The 19,965-nt window shown below is 51.4% G+C and overlaps 1 protein-coding gene across 1 annotated transcript in view; it reads right to left on the bottom strand.

Annotated features, from left to right (window-relative positions):
- HPF1 (histone PARylation factor 1) overlaps nt 1-19,965 on the bottom strand; it is a 90,296-nt gene that overhangs the window by 43,326 nt on the left and 27,005 nt on the right. Inside the window, exon 2 of the mRNA XM_068269322.1 lies at nt 4,047-4,288. Within this exon, the coding sequence (XP_068125423.1) occupies nt 4,047-4,118 (72 nt within the window). The 5' untranslated portion in view covers nt 4,119-4,288. The remainder of the gene's footprint in view (nt 1-4,046; nt 4,289-19,965) is intronic.

Below are 19,965 nucleotides of genomic sequence, written 5' to 3'. Positions count from 1 at the left end.
TGATGTCTATGGAGGAGCCCTTTTCAACGGATCCCAATTTTGGAGCTATTGTGTTTTATGATAGATTAACATTGAAATGTACTTTAAAAAAATGCTGCCTGCACAGTGCTTGTGATTCCAGCAAATCGCTAAATGCTTAATCAGGGATCCATTGAAAAGGGAGCTCCTGAGCTGCCTGTCTGAAAAGGGCTCCTCCATAGATATCAATGTTATTTCTGCAAATATGGGCTACAAGGTGGTGAAAAGGGTGCCAGAGTTTTGATATAGGCTACAAGCGGGTGCCCTTTTGTAGCCCCCCAAAAATTTTTCGGCTACAAGGTGTTCGACTACAGTAGGGCACACCCCTTTGTAGCACATATTTTTTATTCGGCTACAAGGTTTTCGGCTACAAAAGGGCACCCGTTTGTTGCCCACAGTTTTATTCGGCTACAAGGTTTTCGGCTACAGTAGGGCGCCCCTTTGTTGCCCATATTTTTTATTCAGCTACATGGTTTTAGGCTACAAGGTTTTTGATTCTGCTACAAAAGGGCGCCCATTTATAGCCAAGACTTTTGATTTGAGGGTGCAGGGGAGGTTAGGATTAGGCATCACAAACGGGGGGGTTTCTTATGGTTAGGCACCACCTGGGGGTCTTAGGGTTGGGCACCACCTGGGGGAGTCATAGGTTTAGGCAGCACCTGAGGGAGGGTCTTAGGGTTAGGCACCACCTGGGGGGGGGGTCTTAGGGTTAGGCACCACCTGGGGGGGGTGGTCTTAGAGTTGGGCACCACCTGGGGGAGTCATAGGTTTAGGCAGCACCTGAGGGAGGGTCTTAGGGTTAGGCACCACCTGGGGAGTCTTAGGGTTAGGCACCACCTGGGGGGGTCTTAGGGTTAGGCACCACCTGGGGAGTCTTAGGGTTAGGCACCACCTGGGGAGTCTTAGGGTTAGGCACCACCAGGGGAGTCTTAGGGTTAGGCACCACCTGGGGGGGTCTTAGGGTTAGGCACCACCTGGGGAGTCTTAGGGTTAGGCACCACCTGGGGGATCTTAGGGTTAGGCACCACCAGGGGAGTCTTAGGGTTAGGCACCACCAGGGGAGTCTTAGGGTTAGGCACCACCAGGGGAGTCTTAGGGTTAGGCACCACCAGGGGAGTCTTAGGGTTAGGCACCACCAGGGGAGTCTTAGGGTTAGGCACCACCAGGGGAGTCTTAGGGTTAGGCACCACCTGGGGAGTCTTAGGGTTAGGCACTAAATGGGGGGTTAGGGTTAGGCACCACCCTAGGGAGGGTTCTGTGTAAGAGTAGGGAGCAGTTAGGTCGGGATCCGTTAAAAAGGGCACCTGAGCTGCCTGTATGAAAAGGGCGTCTCCATAGACATCAATGTTATTTCTGCAAATATGGGCTACAAGGTGGTGAAAAGCGCGCCCGAGTTTTGATATAGGCTACAAGCGGGCGCCCCTTTGTAGCCCATATTTTTCGGGTACAAGGTTTTCGGCTACAGTAAGGCTCTCCTTTGTAGCCCATTTTTCGGCTACAGAAGGGTGCCCCTATGTAGCCCATATTTTTTTCGGCTACAAGGTTTTAAGCTACAGTAGGGCACCCCTTTGTAGCCTATATTTTGTATTCGGATACAAGGTTTTTGGCTACAAGGTTTTTGATTCTGCTACAAAAGGGCACCCTTTTATAGCCAAGATTTTTGATTCAGGGTGCAGGGGGGGATGGGGGTTAGGATTAGGCATCACAAGCAGGGGGGTCTAAGGGTTAGGTACCACTAGGAGGGTTTAGGGTTAGGCACCACCAGGGGAGTCTTAGGGATCCTTACTGATATTCCTGCTGGCACCATGATCCCTGCCTCTTTAATGCTAATTTCCAACGTTTTGGTATCCCTCCTTCCATAACAGTTCTCACTCCCTCACCCTCACCAGGATTGCACTTTTAGGCTGCCTTCACATTAGGACGTTGCATTTGGGGCTACGTTAAGGTGGCACAACGTGCCCCTAACGCAACGAATGGTGGTGTTGAAGTTGGACGTTATAAAGAGCCCCATTATGCGTCTCTTGGTGCATCGTTTTCGTTCCATACTGATAGAACGAAAACGGCGCATGCGTCAAATTAAAAAAAAAAAAACATTACTGAGCATGTGCAAACAGTCTAACACAGCTAACTACGAGTATAACGCACAGCATGCTGCACTTTCATTGAATGTGCAGCGTTATACTCCAACGCAACGTGTGTACTGTGAACAGCCCATTGATTTTTCATTGCTGTGAGTTGTTCTGCGTTACGGGCTGCTGTAACGTGGAAGTCTAACGTCCCACTGTGAAAGCAGCCTTACTTAGCTTTCCTGTATGACAAGAAGACACAGACACACAGCACTGGGGGAAGGGGGGAAACAAAGGTGAATGAGGGAGAGCTGGTGCCCACCAACAGTGTGTCTGAGCGTTTTTCAAATCGACAGTGATTTGAAAAGCGATTTCACAGCATGAAGCATTTTTTGGAGCGATTCATTATAAAAAATTGCTCTGAAAATCGTTTCACAAAATCACACTCACAAATTGCTAGCGATTGCTATTGTGATCTTGGTGTGCACTAGCCCAGAGAGAGGAGGAGTGGAGAGAGACTGAGAAGGAGCAGAGAGCTCATCTGTATTGCAGTCCCACATCACACAGAGGCTACTTGCTTGTAATTTGACTCCTGTTCCAGTCTCTCACACAAGTCAGAAAGCAGCCCTCCTGGAATCTAGGGACTGTCAAAAACTTTTCAACTTTTTTCACACCTTATCCACACATGCAGTCATTATAACATAGGGTACAGACCAGACATATTTTTGCCCACAGACCCTCCAGGCAAGCTCTGCATTGTGTAAATTTACTAACTTGCCTGCCCTCCAGTTGCACCTTTATCAGCTAGCCTAGTGTTTCACATTGCCTTACAACAAACCTGAATACACCAGACCTGCCCTAAATCACTGAATGTAAGGCAGCCTGGGGGGAGATTGCCCCCCTTCCCCCCTGGCCAGTCTGCCCCTGTTGCCAGCAGTGATAATGGGCATGTGAGACTAGGAGTTATTAACTTTGTAACCAAAGAGCTGCTGCTTATACTGCTGTAATCTGATCCCTCACCCTCAGTGAGCTGGGAGGAGAGTCCCTAAAGCCACATCTACACCCGTAGATGCGGCCGCGATGTTCCTTATCAATCAAACCGCTGATGCGGCTCGATTGATAAGATCCGACAGGCAGGATCTTGCTTACGCCTTACGAATCAAGCGGAAGATAAGCGGCGCCGGAGGGGACGAGCAGGGAATCGAATGCGGCACACGCGCGGCGAGCGGGGACGCGGCGGGCACGCGGAAGAGGCGATCTGGCGGCTAATTGAGCCGCCGGATCGCAGCCTCATCTACCCGTGTAGATGAGGCTTTACTCTTCACAGCTCAGCAGAAGCTGCAGTTCCTGTTTCTTCCAGACATCCACTGTGAACCGAATCGTTCATTGTGATGATCAGGTTGATTCGACTCACAAAAAAGATCTGGATCAAATGAATAATTTGTTCATGATCCGGACAACACTAATAGTGACACGAGACTACAGTGGGACTGAGGCATGCTGGGAGTTGTAGTCCAGATCCCGGCAGGCAGTGCTGCATGGTGACAGCTGCCTCCACAGTAGGGTTGTCACCCAGACGGAAATTTAATTACAAAGCCACTGCCGGAAAATTTGTTTTACCGCTGTAATATTAGATAGTTCAACTAGAGGTAGAGGTTGATTGGCACAAGATGGTCGCAGACTGCAGACAGGTAGGGGGTAGCAGGTGGTTCTAGTCGTGCCTCCAGATCAGTGAGCCAACATCCATCAATGAAAAGTAGAAAGAAGTATCCGGGCACCAACAGCAGCAGTAATGCTAATACACCTTTAATACATCCCCAAACCGCTTGACATACAGGTAAAGCCTAACAGCCGTTTCACAGGAAAAACCTGCTTCGTCAGAGGCAACCAATAGCAAAGTGTCACAGAAACGAACATTCTTAAATACAATACAATACAATAAGGTTAACCGGCTTACCACACCTCTTTCAACCGCCCCACCGCCGGGCGTGCGTTCGTATCCGCACACCGCCCCGAGCCACTAGCTCCATGCATAGTCCAGTGAGTCACTTCCGGGTGGATCGTTCAGGCGTTCGCCTGATTGGTTGTTGGGGTGTCACATGACTTCCCCATCACTTCCGCCCGTTCGCAGTAGCTAGTGGTATCGGTGAAGGGAGGAGTCGGCGTCTAGTAACCTAGGCGACCGGAGAGGCAGCGTGGCGAGCCTGGAATTACAAACCAAAACAGAAAACAGCCTTACATAAAAGCAATATATACAAAGCAACAGTAAAAACAACATTTGCAGCTATAAATATGCAGAGTAATCATATAGAAGAGCCTAATCAGCCTAATAAATAGAAGGATAGAAAGCGAAGAGGGAATCAGTATAGAGCAACCCCGTTCAGCCTACACCCTTCAAATTCCTGGAACTTTGCTGAACTACACTAGGGTTCAACATGACCACTATAGGGAAGTATTTCCCCAAGCAGTGCAACCTCAAACAAGCAAGGTCGTCATCCTTCCATGAAATTCGGGTGACAGTGAAGCATAACCTTATGTTTCACTTGAGGCTAAAAGAGAGACGAGAAGAAGGGAAGAGTCTGAGATACCATTAGTATATTACAGGATACAGGATGCAGCCCCCAAGCCCCACTGGTTCCCGAGACTGATTACAGCAAACCTATCTCGGGAACTAGAGGGGCTCGGGGGCTGCAATTTGCCACAGAGCTAGATCTGGGGGTCCCCTCCCTACCCTGAACATTTCGGGACTGTACGTGGTGCAGAAGCGGAGATATGTAGGACGTTATACGTGGCTGCACAATTTGATGGGACGCAGGCTCTTACTGCGCATGCGGGGCTGCACAATCTGCAGGGCTGCTCATTCTGTCACTACACCGGCAATGTATCTGCCCGTTTTTTGTTTTTTTTGTGTGTGTATGGACTGAACCACAAGAGCAGAGGGGGAGACAGTAGGTCAATGTTATCATAATACATATACTACGGTAAATGTGATAAGTCTATAGCCTATTCTCCCTCCTGCTGGATGTACACAGCCCCCTGCCTCCCCTGACTGCAGAGCTGACGTAACACTGATACAGTTCAGTGTTCAGAGGCAGGGCCGAGGCAGAAGCGAGAGAGGCTCCAGCCTCAGGGCGCAGTGTAGGAGGGGGCGCATAATTCACTAAGCTATCATTCCCTAATTGTGTTTGAAGCAGAGAGAAATAAGAAAAAGGGATACATGGCAGTGACTGCATTGCAATTCAGATAACTAGAAAGTAAGGTGATAGCGGCCCTGGGGCGCATCTTAGTCTAATAGCAATCAGTGTGTGGCGGCTTGGGTGGTAGGGATGGAGGGGGCGCACTTTGGTATCTCAGCCTTGGGTGCTGGAGGACCTTGTCCCGGCTCTGTTCAGAGGAATGCCCAGCGCCCCTCCCCCTAAGAAAATGAGCACTGCCGCTGGAAAAGGAGAGAGACACAGAGACTGAGACAGGTCGTGGAGGAGCTGAAGCTATGACAGGCAGCAGATAACGGAAAATTGTATACTTACCTACCGGTAATTTTCCTTTGCTATCTAAACTCCATGGCAGCATACTACGGGGTTAACTCCGCCCCCTAACCCCTCAGGACTCGTGTCTAAAAATCTTTTGCCCTACCCACTCTTGCTTTTTCTATTAGTCCACCACTAACTGTGGCTTCTCGGGTGGGTCCTTCGTATGCTGCCATGGAGTTTAGACAGGAAAGGAAAATTACCGGTAGGTTAGTATACAATTTTCCGTTTTCCTGTCCAACTCAGTGGCCGCATACTACGGGGACTTAACTAGCTTGAATAAAGGGAGGGTAGAGCCATAAAGAACACTCAAATACAAATATGATGCCTAGAAAAAAACTGTATTGAACAAATCAAATTAGTAGTTTTATATTGTCATTTTGACAGAAGACATGATTTCTCTCCCAAATTGAACCGTGGATAGTGCTCCCGGATCCACTTTATAATGCCTTATAAATGTGTTTGCTGACGACCAGCTGGCTGCACGACATATAACTTCTGGCGACATCTTCGTTAGTGCTGCCCAAGATGCTGCAATAAATCTTGCGCTGTGACTACTTCAGGTGGTTCCTTGCCCATTATCTTATAAGTCTCTTTGATTGCCCTCACTAACCATCCTGCAATCGTTCTAGATGTCGCTGGGTATCCCTTTCTATATCCTTCGGGTATTATAAAAAGTATTTTTGTTTTGCGTAATTCCACCGTCCTCTGAACATAGGCCTTGATTATCTGTGGTACATTCCATGTGTCGGGATAGTCCGCCTATGGGTCAGAGAATAATGGCAGGTTCCATTCTTGATTGAAGTGGAAAGAGCTTGCCACTTTTAGGATACGGTAAATTCTTGTACTGGCCTTAAAGTTACTATATCTTGAAAGAATTGAATATAAGGTGGTTCACAGCTTAACGCCTGAAGCTCTGCAACTCTGCTGGCCGACACAATTGCTGTTAGGAAGACTGTTTTACGTGTCAAGCTGTATAATGTGCAGTCACAAAGGGGTTCAAACGGTCTCCTGGATAATCCTGCCAGTTCCAACGGTAAGTCCCATTGCGGATACCAGTCTTTTTTAGGTGGTTTGATCTTATTGACCGCCTGAATAAATTGTATGAGCAGTGGGTCCATTGCCCCTCTTGTATGTGTCATCGCCAAAATAGCCGATACTTGTCCTTTAATCAGGGCCGGTTCAAGTAGCAATAGGGTCCTAGGGCAAAATTAGCCTGGGGGCCCCCCTGATACCCCCCGACCAAAAAGCGTCATTAGAGGTCCTTTGTTGCAGCCAAACTTCACTCCTTGGCCCCTGAGCTGGCTGCTGACCCTCCCCCTATCACCTCCCAACTTAACAGACTCTGCAGAGCCCCTGGGTAGCAACAGTTAAGATGGGGAGGGACAACTTGGGGTCCCCTAGAGGCTCTGGGGCAATTGGCCATTTTTTCCAATGGTAGCTCCGGCCCTGCCTTTGATTGTTCTTAACACTAATCTAAATTCTAGCCCCTTTTGTAGAAACTCAAATACATGTGTCACGATCGGTGTAGCGGAGAGGGTCTGATTCTCGGTGATCTGCAGTATCACTGGGAATACAGATATATATCCGATTATTGATGATCTGCAGTATCACCGATAATCCGATATAACGCTAACCTCTGAACACCTGAGTAGTGTGAGTGCTTGGTGCAACAGTAATACCGTGAGGACTAAGCCTCAGGAACAAGTGCCGTACTGTATGAAGTACAGCAGCAATACAGATTCCTTCCGAAGGCCTGGACTCTCCCAGGGGAGGAGTCAGGCGGAGCGTAGGAAGGACAGAACGTGAGTGACACCTAGGAGAGGGCGTCACTAACAGATCTGGGAACTGCCTCTAACAGCAAGGTCAGTTCTCGAAGTCGGGCAAGCCAGGTCGTAACACACGGACAGATACAGTACAGATACAAAAAGCAGAGGCGGAGTCTAATAAACAGGCAGGGTTCGGCAACAGGGTATCAGAAATATCGGGGTACCAGATCAGAATACAGAAGAATAGTAACAAGCTTGGGGAACCTGAGGAGCGAGTTCCCAATGAATACAGGATGGGCCCTGAGGCAGCAAATACAGAGCTGGCCCTGTGGAGCAGGTGCCCAACAAATACAGAGCTGGCCCTATGGGGCAGGTGCCCAGCAAATACAGAGCTGGCCCTGGGGAGCAGGTGCCCAGCAAATACAGAGCTGGCCCTGTGGAGCAGGTGCCCAGCACATACAGAACTGGCCCTGTGGAGCAGGTGCCCAGAACATACAAGGCATGAACTATCTCCTAGTGATAGAGATAGTTCTCAGGGTTGGGAAGGCCCTGGGGCGCAGGTGCCCAGCGAATAAAGAGCTGGCCCTGTGGAGCAGGTGCCCAGCGAATACAGAGCTGGCCCTGTGAAGCAGGTGCCCAGCACACACAGAACTGGCCCTGTGGAGCAGGTGCCCAGAACATACAAAGCTGGCCCTGTGGAGCAGGTGCCCAGAACATACAAGGCATGAACTATCTCCTAGTGATAGAGATAGTTCTCAGGGTCGGGAAGGCCCTGGGGCGCAGGTGCCCAGCGAATACAGAGCTGGCCCTGTGGAGCAGGTGCCCAGCGAATACAGAGCTGGCCCTGTGAAGCAGGTGCCCAGCACATACAAGGCATGAACTATCTCCTAGTGATAGAGATAGTTCTCAGGGTCGGGAAGGCCAGGTCGGCAACTCACAGACAAACAAAGTACAGGATCAGAAGACAGGGGCAGAATCAGGGGCAAGCGGAGGTTGGCAACGGAGTATCAGAAAGGCAAGGTACAGGGTCAGTTATCAGGAGAGTAGTCAGACAGGCAGGAAGTGATAACAGATAATCACAATCAAACTAGTACTTTAACCTTTTCGGGACCGGCCACCTACCCCCCCTTAAGGACCAGGCATTTTGTGCGGGAAGGGGGTGCGCGCGTTTGGGGGGGTCAGGCGGCCGGATCCCGTCTGTGGCTGCCTGGCATTGTGTCCCCCCTTGGTGGCCTGGGCCCCCCCTTCTGCCAGCAGCCTTCACTTACCTTCCAGGCTCCAGCGATGAGCCGCACGGGACCCTCTTCTCCGGCCGGCATCTCCGTTCTGTCTGACGAGCAGTTCCGGGTCGCGGCTTGATGACGTCATCAAGCCGGGACCCGGCGCTGACGTCAGATGAAGCGGAGATGCCGGCCAGAGCGGAGGGGGGCGCCGATCGTCGCTGGAACGGCAGGGAGGTGAGTGGATCCTCTTCTTTCCCCCCCTGCCGCCGCAGCTGTCAAACAGATCACTACGATCCGACGGCGATCGTAGTGATCGTGTGATCAGCAGCCATACGCGATGGCTGCTGATCACTCGGGGGAGATGTCGGCTGTCATATGACAGCTTAATCTCCCCCTCCGGGTGAGCACGATCGCGTCGGGAGCGGAAATTGCGGGCCGGCGTAGATTCTACGCCGCATCAGGCTAGAACAGCCACAAGTGCGGCGTATAATCTACTGCAAGCGGTCCTGAAAAGGTTAAGCTATCAACAGAATCTAGCTAAGTGTAGGATTACAGCTCCAGCTGGTCCCGGCACACTTAAGGATCTGACTAAGGGTCTGCGTGCTTCCACATTGTGATCGCAACGACAGGCAACCAGCAACTGACCAAGCAGCAGAATATATAGTTACTGGACACTGCCGCCCCGCCCGAACCATTCAGCCAATCATGAGTCCTGCAGGAATCAGCTGACCTTCCTGATCAGCTGACACTTCCCCTGCTAGTATAAAGGTCCTGGATTCAGGCCCGCGCGTGCATAGCTCTCCATCTACCTAAGTGCACTAACAGACCCAGCCACACCAAGCACACGCTGCTGCATGCAAACAGCCGCTTTGCTGTCAGGACATGCGGCGGCTATTCCGCGTTCCACCACACACCCAGACGCGTGCAAACCGCCGCGTAGGATGCGGAGTCAGCCGCCTAGCTCTTGGCACACGCGGCGGCTTTCCGCGTTTCCTCACAGTACCCCCCCCCCCCCCTGAGGCGTGGACTCCGGACACGCCCCAGACAGATCCCCAGGAGACAATGATAGCGACGTCAGCTACCAAAGTCGAGGACCGTCCTGTGTCAGATTCAGGATTTTGGTACAAGGCATAAATGTGATAGTCACTAAATTCCTCGCATTCAGAACATAAATACAACCTTTCACAGGTGCGAGATTTCTCATGAGTGACAACCGGTGGATCAGGCGAAAAACATTTCCCACACTCAGAACATGAATACGTTTTTTCATCGGTGTGAGACTTCCAATGACTGAGAAGTTCAGTGTTATTTACAAAACATGTTACACACTCAGAAGACGAATAAAGCTGTCCCCCGCAGTGTGAGTTTCTACGATTGACAAGATTTATGTTATGTTTAAAACATTTCCCACACTCAGAACATTAATGTGATTTCTCATCAGTGTGAGACTTCCCATGACTGAGAAGTTCTTCCTCACATACAGAACACCAGTACAGCTTCTCACCGGTGTGAGATCTCCCATGGGCTACAGGCGGTAGTTCGGGTACAAAAGGGACCCCACACTCAAAACATGAATAATGTTTTCTCATTGGTGTGAGACTTCCCATGACTGAGAAGTTTCTCCTCACATACAGGACACACGTATAATTTCTCACCTGTGTGAGATTTCCCATTAGTCACAGGTCGTCCCTCAGGTACAAAAGAGTCCCCACACTTAGAACATGAATATATGTATCCCTTAAAGTGGGGCCTACTATGATTAACAAGATCTAATTTCTGCTCAGAACATGAATGTGGTTTCTGGTTACTTAGAATCTGGTCAGATGATGGAGCTGAAGACTGTACGGTTTCAGACTCCTGAACTCGATTTGCTGCAATAAGCAAGCTTGACCCTTGCGCAGCAGATTCATGACTATAGATAGAGCCATCACTCTCATAAAGTTCGGAAATGTTATCCGCATAGTAGCTCTCTATCTGTTCTTCAAAACTATTTCCCGCTACTAGTGAGGTCATACTTCCCCTATATGAGTTCTCACCATAACGCGATTTCTCAGGAATCATAGGTTGTGCAGGATGTACGTGGGACTTTCTATGATTGAGGAGATCCGCATAATATACAAAATCCTCTTTACACTGTGAACATGGAAAGGATTTATCAGACGGACGGGAGGTATCTAAATCAGGGAAAGACTTGAGCGACAGACTTCCCACCAGGAGTTCAGATACACCAGCACATGGTTTCTGGAGACCGGGATCTGAACTAGCACCAGATCCCGTATTTCCCAGAGATGGCGCAGCAGACTCCTTAGAACTCGGGACTCTCACCATCCCCAAAAAATTTTTCCTTGACTTTTTCCTGCAATCTCGTACCCAATGGTTATGTTGTCCGCAATAGAAGCAAAGACCCTCTAGGCGTCTTCGCGTCCTCTCTGATTCAGATAACCTAGAGTGGTGCCCTACGAATTTCCCTGGCGAGGGTACTCTAGATTGAATTACAGAGGGGGGTGACACTGGTGCAACAGAGTTTAAAATACACTTAATTGACTCAGTCAGTTGGTTAACCTGAGTCTGTAATGTATCAACCGCTTTCCTAACCTCCTTAAGAGTAGCGGTTAACACATCGATCCGTTCATCAAGTGTCACCATGTTTTTTTGGGCCTGTCATTCTGTCACGATCGGTGTAGCAGAGAGGGTCTGATTCTCGGTGATCTGCAGTATCACTGGGAATACAGATATATATCCGATTATTGATGATCTGCAGTATCACCGATAATCCAATATAACGCTAGCCTCTGAACACCTGAGTAGTGTGAGTGCTTTGTGCAACAGTAATACCGTGAGGACTAAGCCTCAGGAACAAGTGCCGTACTGTATGAAGTACAGCAGCAATACAGATTCCTTCCAAAGGCCTGGACTATCCCGGGGGAGGAGTCAGGCGGTGCGTAGGAAGGACAGAACGTGAGTGACACCTAGGAGAGGGCGTCACTAACAGATCTGGGAACTGCCTCTAACAGCAAGGTCAGTTCTCGAAGTCGGGCAAGCCAGGTCGTAACACACGGACAGATACAGTACAGATACAAAAAGCAGAGGCGGAGTCTAATAAACAGGCAAGGTTCGGCAACAGGGTATCAGAAATATCGGGGTACCAGATCAGAATACAGAAGAATAGTAACAAGCTTGGGGAACCTGAGGAGCGAGTTCCCAATGAATGCAGGATGGGCCCTGAGGCAGCAAATACAGAGCTGGCCCTGTGGAGCAGGTGCCCAACAAATACAGAGCTGGCCCTATGGGGCAGGTGCCCAGCAAATACAGAGCTGGCCCTGGGGAGCAGGTGCCCAGCAAGTACAGAGCTGGCCCTGTGGAGCAGGTGCCCAGCACATACAGAACTGGCCCTGTGGAGCAGGTGCCCAGAACATACAAGTACAGTGACCAGATTTTTGATGGCTCAACCTGGCGAAAAATGGGCGTGGTCATAACGTGGTGGGCGTGGTCATAACATGGTGGGGGTGGGGCTAACTAGTGTGACAGAGCTAACTAATATAGCTGTGTAACTGAGGCAGTGGGCCAGAGTTACAGAAATGCCAAAAAAGACCTTAAAGGATACCACAGCTGACAAAAAATATTGTTGCAGTGTGTGGGGGATTACAAGTACATACCTTTAGCGTCTCCTTTAGCGCCACACAGGGCGCAGTATGTCCGGGTGGGGGGGTCAATCAAGTCGCCGGACACCGGGAGGAATATTAGACTAACGGCAGCAGACAGAGGGAGGAAGGAGGCGCTAAAGGTATGTACTTGTAATCCCCCACACACAGGGCCGGCCCGCTCATGAGGCGGGGTGAAACATTTGCCTCAGGCGGCAGATCTGGGGGGGCGGCACCCGCCCGTCCATGGACGCTGGGGCCGCCCGCCGAGCTGGAGGGGTAGCGGGCAGAAAGGGGGTATTGGGCCTAGCGGCGGGGAGGGGGGTCGGACCCCCCCCCTCCCTCGCCTGGGTCCCCCGATCTGCGCTCCTCCTCCAGCATAAAGTACCAGCCAGCGTGCATATGAGAAGAGGCAACGGGCGGGGGAATCACTCACCTTCCGCGTTCCATCGCGTGCTCCACTGACGTCACTTCCGGCAACGCCGCCCACTGTATTGTAAGTGGACGGCCTTGCAGGAAGTGACGTCGGTGGAGCGCACGATGGAACGCGGAAGGTGAGTGATTCCCCCGCCCGTTGCCTCTTCTCATATGCAGGCTGGCTGGTACTTTACGCTGGAGGAGGAGCGCAGATCGGGGGACCCAGGCGAGGGAGGGGCGGGGGTCCGACCCCTCTCCCCGCCGCTAGGCCCAATACCCCCTTTCTGCTAGCTACCCCTCCAGCTCGGCGGCACCCCCCCCCCCACCCACGGGGGAGGGGGAGGGGGAGGGGGGGGCGATTTTTTTTTCTAATTTTGCCTCAGGCGGCAAAAAGTCTAGGGCCGGCCCTGCCCACACACTGCAGCAATATTTTTTGTCAGCTGTGGTATCCTTTAAAGTACCAAATACAGCCATTATGACCATCAAATAATAAATGTAGCAACCGTCAACTCCGGCACATGACATGCAAAAAATATGTTTCCTCCGACCAGTTGAAATGCAACAACCACTACCTCCAACACTTTAAATGCAACCACCGCTACCTCCGACACTTGAAATGCAACCACCATTACCTCCAACATTTGAACTGCAACAACCGCTACCTCCGACACTTGAAATGCAACAACCGCTACCTCTGACACCTGAAATGCAACAACCGCTACCTCTGACAATAGAAATGTAACAACCGCTACCTCCGACACTTGAAATGCAACAACCGCTACCTCTGACACCTGAAATGCAACAACCGCTACCTCTGACAATAGAAATGTAACAACCGCTACCTCCGACACTTGAAATGCAACAACCGCTACCTCTGACAATAGAAATGCAACAACCGCTACCTCAGACACTTGAAATGGAGCAAACAGGAATGCAATAAAAATTATCTCCCAGACATTAAAATGCAGTATGTTAAAACCCATACATTAAAATGCAGTAAATCTTACAACACATACATTAAAATGCAGTAAACATTAAATGTAGCAAATGGTACCTCTGACACATGTGAAAAACACGTTACCCCACATGTTAAATGCAGCAAATGTTAGCTCAGATTCAAATGCATTAAATGTTCCCCTCCTACTGGGTGCTGGTGGGATGGGAGGACGATACTGGGTGGGGAGGAAGGTGACAGTGAGGAGGAGGACTGTATACCCCCAATACCCCACATGGATTGTATATCCCAGCCCCCCATATTGCCCAACCCCCTATACCCTTCCCTTGGCTTATTCCATTCCCCCCCCCCCCTCATGTTAATGCTTCGTTTTGCTTTGGCAATGCTAAATGTATTTGGTCCTGCCAATAAAGCTTTTTTGGATTTGGGTGACAGTGGGGAGGAGAGTGACAGTGGGGTGGAGAGGAGGGTGACAGTGGGGAGCAGAGGAGGGTGACAGCGGGGAGGAGAGGAGGGTGACAGCGGGGAGGAGAGAAGGGTGACAGCGGGGAGGAGAGGAGGTTGACAGTGGGGAGAAGGAGAGTGACAGTGGGGTGGAGCGCAGGGTGACAGTGGGGAGGAGAGGAGGGTGGCAGTGGGGAGGAGAGGAGGGTGACAGTGGGGCGGAGAGGAGGGGTGACAGTGGGGAGGAGAGGAGGGTGACAGTAGGGAGGAGAGGAGGGTGACAGTAGGGAGGAGAGGAGGGTGACAGTAGGGAGGAGAGGAGGGTGACAGTAGGGAGGAGAGGAGGGTGACAGCAGGGAACAGAGGAGGGTGACAGCGGGGAGGAGGAGAGGAAGGTGACAGTGGGGAGAAGGAGAGTGACAGCGGGGTGGAGCGCAGGGTGACAGTGGGGTGGAGGAGAGGAGGGTGACAGTGGGGCGGAGAGGAGGTGACAGTGGGGCGGAGAGGAGGGTGACAGTGGGGAGGAGAGGAGGGTGACAGCGGGGAGGAGAGGAGGGTGACAGCGGGGAGGAGAGGAGGGTGACAGCGGGGAGGAGAGGAGGGTGACAGTGGGGAGGAGGAGAGGAGGGTGACAGTGGGGAGGAGAGGAGGGTGACAGTGGGGAGGAGGAGAGGAGGGTGACAGTGGGGAGGAGAGGAGGGTGGCAGTGGGGAGGAGAGGAGGGTGACAGTGGGCAGGAGGAGAGGAGGGTGACAGTGGGGAGGAGGAGAGGAGGGTGACAGCGGGGAGGAGAGGAGGGTGACAGTGGGGAGGAGGAGAGGAGGGTGACAGTGGGGAGGAGAGGAGGGTGGCAGTGGGGAGGAGGAGAGGAGGGTGACAGTGGGGAGGAGGAGAGGAGGGTGACAGTGGGGAGGAGAGGAGGGTGGCAGTGGGGAGGAGGAGAGGAGGGTTACAGTGGGGAGGAGGAGAGGAGGGTGACAGTGGGGAGGAGAGGAGGGTGACAGCGGGGAGGAGGAGAGGAGGGTGACAGTGGGGAGGAGAGGAGGGTGACAGTGGGGATGCTGACTGGGTGGGGAGGGGGACACGAGGTGGCAGGGTGGGTGACACTGGCTGGGTGGGTAGGAGGGTGACACTATGTGGGGAGGAACGTGACACTGACTGGGTGGGTAGGAGGGTGACGCTATGTGGGGAGGAAGGTGACACTGACTGGGTGGGTTGGAGGGCGACACTGACTGGGTGGGGAGGAGGATGGCACAAAGTGAGGAGGAGGGTGACACCAACTGGGTGGGGAGGAGGGTGGCACTGGGTGGGTAGGAGGGTGACAAGGTGAGGAGGAGGGTGACACTGGGTGGTGGGGAGGAGGGTGACACAAGGTGAGGAGGAGGGTGACAGTGACGGTGACTAGGTGTGGAGGAGGTTGACAAGGTGGGGAGGAAGGTGACAGACTGGGTGGGTAGGAGGGTGACACAAGGTGAGGAGGAGGGTGACAGTGACTGGGTGTGGAGGAGGTTGACAAGGTGGGGAGGAGGGTGACACTGGGTGGCAGGAGGGTGACACAAGGTGAGGAGGAGGGTGTGGAGGAAGGTGACACTACCTGGGTGGGGGGCACTGACTGGGTGGGTTGGAGGGTGACTGTGAAACTGACTGGGTGGGGGGATGCTGACTCTAGATGAGAAGGAGACATTGTTCTCTCACCTCACCATCTTCTTCTCCAGACTTACTAGTGTTGTCCGGATCATGAACGATTCGGATCTTTGATCCGAATCTATTTTATGAGTCGATCATCCGAATCATCAAAATGAGTGATTCGGATCGCAAAAAGGGCGGGGCCAGGAGCGACACGCCCCCTCTCAGCGGGTAGCAGCGGGGTCCTGGAAGCAGAGCAGAGATGGATCGCTCTGTTGGAGGGGACTCAGGGGAGCCAGCCTTGCAGGGACAGGTAGAGAGGACATCGGTGCCACTGCCAGATATGTGTAGAGCACACATACTGGCTATAACGTGCTGCTCATTACAGGCTGTCTGTTCCTAGTTGTGCACAGTGAACACATGGGAAGCTTTTGGCTCAGCTCAGCACAGCTCAGTAACTTTGCAGGCACTGTGATTGCAGCGTAATATGATCCTCCTGCCCTCGCTCTAAACAGCTGCACTTTACTTCTGGGAATGGTTTCTTTCACTGTGCGACCTTTTCTTTCAAAGTGTACAGATGAGCATATAGGTGAAATATATGTAAAGCATATGACTTCAGCATGTGGGTATTACGTGCAAACATTTCTGCTCTCTGCTCGTCCCTTCTCTGTCCACTCCCTGCCCTCTGTCCATCTTCTCCCCTACTCTGTGTGTCCACCCCCCTCTCCTTGTCCACAGACCTGTCCTGCTAGTCATTTCACCCCCGAATGCTTCCGGTAGTAAAATGATCCGAGATTCGGATCAAAGATCCGGATCTCTTCAATGATCCGATTCGAATCATCCGGATCATTGAAAAGATCTGAACTTCCCATCTCTAAGACTTACAGCTGCGAGCATGGCGGGGGCGGGGCTAATGGTTCCAGACGGCTGCTCTCTCTGATTGGAGGGCGGGCAAGGCTAAACCCCACTCTGGGGGCGGAGCTTAGGCGGCCGCGTGATTGTAGGGTAAGAAGGGCTACGGGGGCGGAGCTTAGGCGGCCAGGGGGCCGCGTGATTGGAGGGTGGCAAGAGCAGTCCTATGGAGGCGGAGCTGAGGCTGCGAGAAAGCGGCATAATTGTGTAGCATAATGCGAGGTTGATGAGACTAAGAGGCCGCGCCCTCCCACGCTAATACACGGTGGCCAGAGTCCTGCTGCCGGGACGTCCCGCAGCTGAAAGCGGGACGTTTCCCGGGACGCTAGCCAGCCTGGGACAGGGGACCCCGAAAGCGGGACGTGTCCCAGGTAAAGCGGGATGTCTGGTCACCGTAATACAAGGCATGAACTATCTCCTAGTGATAGAGATAGTTCTCAGGGTCGGGAAGGCCCTGGGGCGCAGGTGCCCAGCGAATACAGAGCTGGCCCTGTGGAGCAGGTGCCCAGCGAATACAGAGCTGGCCCTGTGAAGCAGGTGCCCAGCACACACAGAACTGGCCCTGTGGAGCAGGTGCCCAGAACATACAAAGCTGGCCCTGTGGAGCAGGTGCCCAGAACATACAAGGCATGAACTATCTCCTAGTGATAGAGATAGTTCTCAGGGTCGGGAAGGCCCTGGGGTGCAGGTGCCCAGCGAATACAGAGCTGGCCCTGTGGAGCAGGTGCCCAGCGAATACAGAGCTGGCCTTGTGAAGCAGGTGCCCAGCGAATACAGAGCTGGCCCTGTGGAGCAGGTGCCCAGCGAATACAGAGCTGGCCCTGTGAAGCAGGTGCCCAGCACATACAGAGCTGGCCCTGTGAAGCAGGTGCCCAGCACATACAAGGCATGAACTATCTCCTAGTGATAGAGATAGTTCTCAGGGTCGGGAAGGCCAGGCCGGCAACTCACAGACAAACAAAGTACAGGATCAGAAGACAGAGGCAGAATCAGGGGCAAGCGGAGGTTGGCAACGGAGTATCAGAAAGGCAAGGTACAGGGTCAGTTATCAGGAGAGTAGTCAGACAGGCAGGAAGTCATAACAGATAATCACAATCAAACTAGTACTTTAAGCTATCAACAGAATCTAGCTAAGTGTAGGATTACAGCTCCAGCTGGTCCCGGCACACTTAAGGATCTGACTAAGGGTCTGCGTGCTCCCACATTGTGATCGCAACGACAGGCAACCAGCAACTGACCAAGCAGCAGAATATATAGTTGCTGGACACTGCCGCCCCGCCCGAACCATTCAGCCAATCATGAGTCCTGCAGGAATCAGCTGACCTTCCTGATCAGCTGACACTTCCCCTGCTAGTATAAAGGTCCTGGATTCAGGCCCGCGTGTGCATAGCTCTCCATCTGCCTAAGTGCACTAACAGACCCAGCCACACCAAGCACACGCTGCTGCATGCAAACAGCCGCTTTGCTGTCAGGACATGCGGCGGCTATTCCGCGTTCCACCACACACCCAGACGCGTGCAAACCGCCGCGTAGGATGCGGAGTCAGCCGCCTAGCTCTTGGCACACGCGGCGGCTTTCCGCGTTTCCTCACAACATGTACAACTTTTAGCGTAGATACCTGAAGGTGTCTGTCTTCTAGAAAGGTTATGAATGTGTCCCAAGTTCAGTAATAGTTTATATTAGTAGATCTTTTTCTAGCTTTAATCAGTAAAATTAAAAGTAAAGTTTCGATGACTGCTTAGGAGCATCCTAAACCTTGTAATCTTTGCCTCTCAGCCTCCATGCCACTAAAGGCCCATACACACGTCTGATCCGCCCGGCGGATCGCTCAAACTCAGTCTTATCACGCGAAAGACAGTCTGTACACACGCCCGATTTGGCGGGCGAACGACTGAACGACGGGACGTTCAAACGACCCGTCGTTCGCAAAAATCAGACGTGTGTATGGGCCTTAAGTTAAATTTGGCGGGCGAACGACTGAACGACGGGACGTTCAAACGACCCGTCGTTCGCAAAAATCAGACGTGTGTATGGGCCTTAAGTTTAGTATTTGAGGGTGAGGATATAATACTCCGTTCTGAGATAAGAGGTCCCTCGGACACGGAAGTCTCATTGGAGGTTCCACCGCCAGTTCTTGAAGGAGGGGGAACCAGGGTCTGCGCGACCAATGAGGGATGACTGCTATTACTGTCACTCTCTCTCTCTGAATTCTCTTGAGTAACCAATGAATTAATGGTGTCGGCGGGAATACATAACCTAGAGTGAACTTCCACAAGGTCGTCAGAGCATCCCATCCCGATGCTTGTTTGTACTTCAGTCTGGAAAAGAATTTCACACATTTCGTGTTCTCCGGCGTAGCCATCATATCTATTTGTGGATTCCCCCATGTCGCACAGATCTGGTCGAATACCATCGTCTTGAGAGACCATTCCTTGTAGTCTATACAGTTTCTGCACAATGCATCCGCCAGATGATTCTAGTAACGGTACTAGATTGTGGTGATTGCGAAGATTCTGTCTGTTCGTCCACCACTGCAATTGTTTCTTCATCGGAGGAAGAATGTCGATTTTCTGATTGTAACATATTCCCTTTCATTGGCGAAGGAACGATATTTGAAACTCTCTCACATTCCATTTTGCCCACTTCACCATTGAAATTGTAGCAGTAAATGTCCCCAATATTATAAGGCATTGTCTGGCTGAAAGAGTATTCATCTGTTTCACCATCTGTACTTTGTGTATGATACTTTGAATCTTTATGTCTGGAAGTTTCACCGCATTTTGTATCGTGTCTATCTCTGCTCCCAAAAATATCAGATCTTGTGAAGGTTCCAACCTGCTCTTTTTGAGATTCACCAACCATCCGAAGCTCTGTAAGGTTGTTAAAGGAATTCGCTTGTGATATTCTAGACTAGTTCTCTGCCACTAGCAACACGTTGTCTAGATAATGGTGTGTACGTAAACCGTCTTTTCTCATTAGTGCAATGATAGTAACCAGCACCTTTGTAAAGGTTCTGGGAGCAGTACATATTCCGAAAGGAAGTACCATAAATTGGAAGTGATCTTCTCCAATTGCAAAGTGAAGATATTTCTGAAAACTGGAATGGATTTTGGATGTGCAGATACGCATCTGCAATGTCTACAGTAATTAACCAATCGTTTAAAGATATTGATGGTAGAATGGATTGTAGTGTTACCATCTTGAATTTGTCCTGCCTTATATGGGTGTTGAGTAAGAGTAGATCTAGGACAGGTCGCAAGTCTCCGGTCTTTTTCGCTACAAAGAAAAGGGGAGAGTAAATTCCTTTGAATTTTTCCTCCTTGGGTACTTGCATTATCGCATTTTTTTGTATTAGTTCGCCCACATA

This window comes from Hyperolius riggenbachi, chromosome 1, assembly GCF_040937935.1.
Source record: "Hyperolius riggenbachi isolate aHypRig1 chromosome 1, aHypRig1.pri, whole genome shotgun sequence".
Lineage (NCBI taxonomy): Eukaryota > Metazoa > Chordata > Amphibia > Anura > Hyperoliidae > Hyperolius > Hyperolius riggenbachi.
Note: the sequence above shows the minus strand (reverse complement) of the source record. Positions and strands in the feature narration are given on the sequence as shown.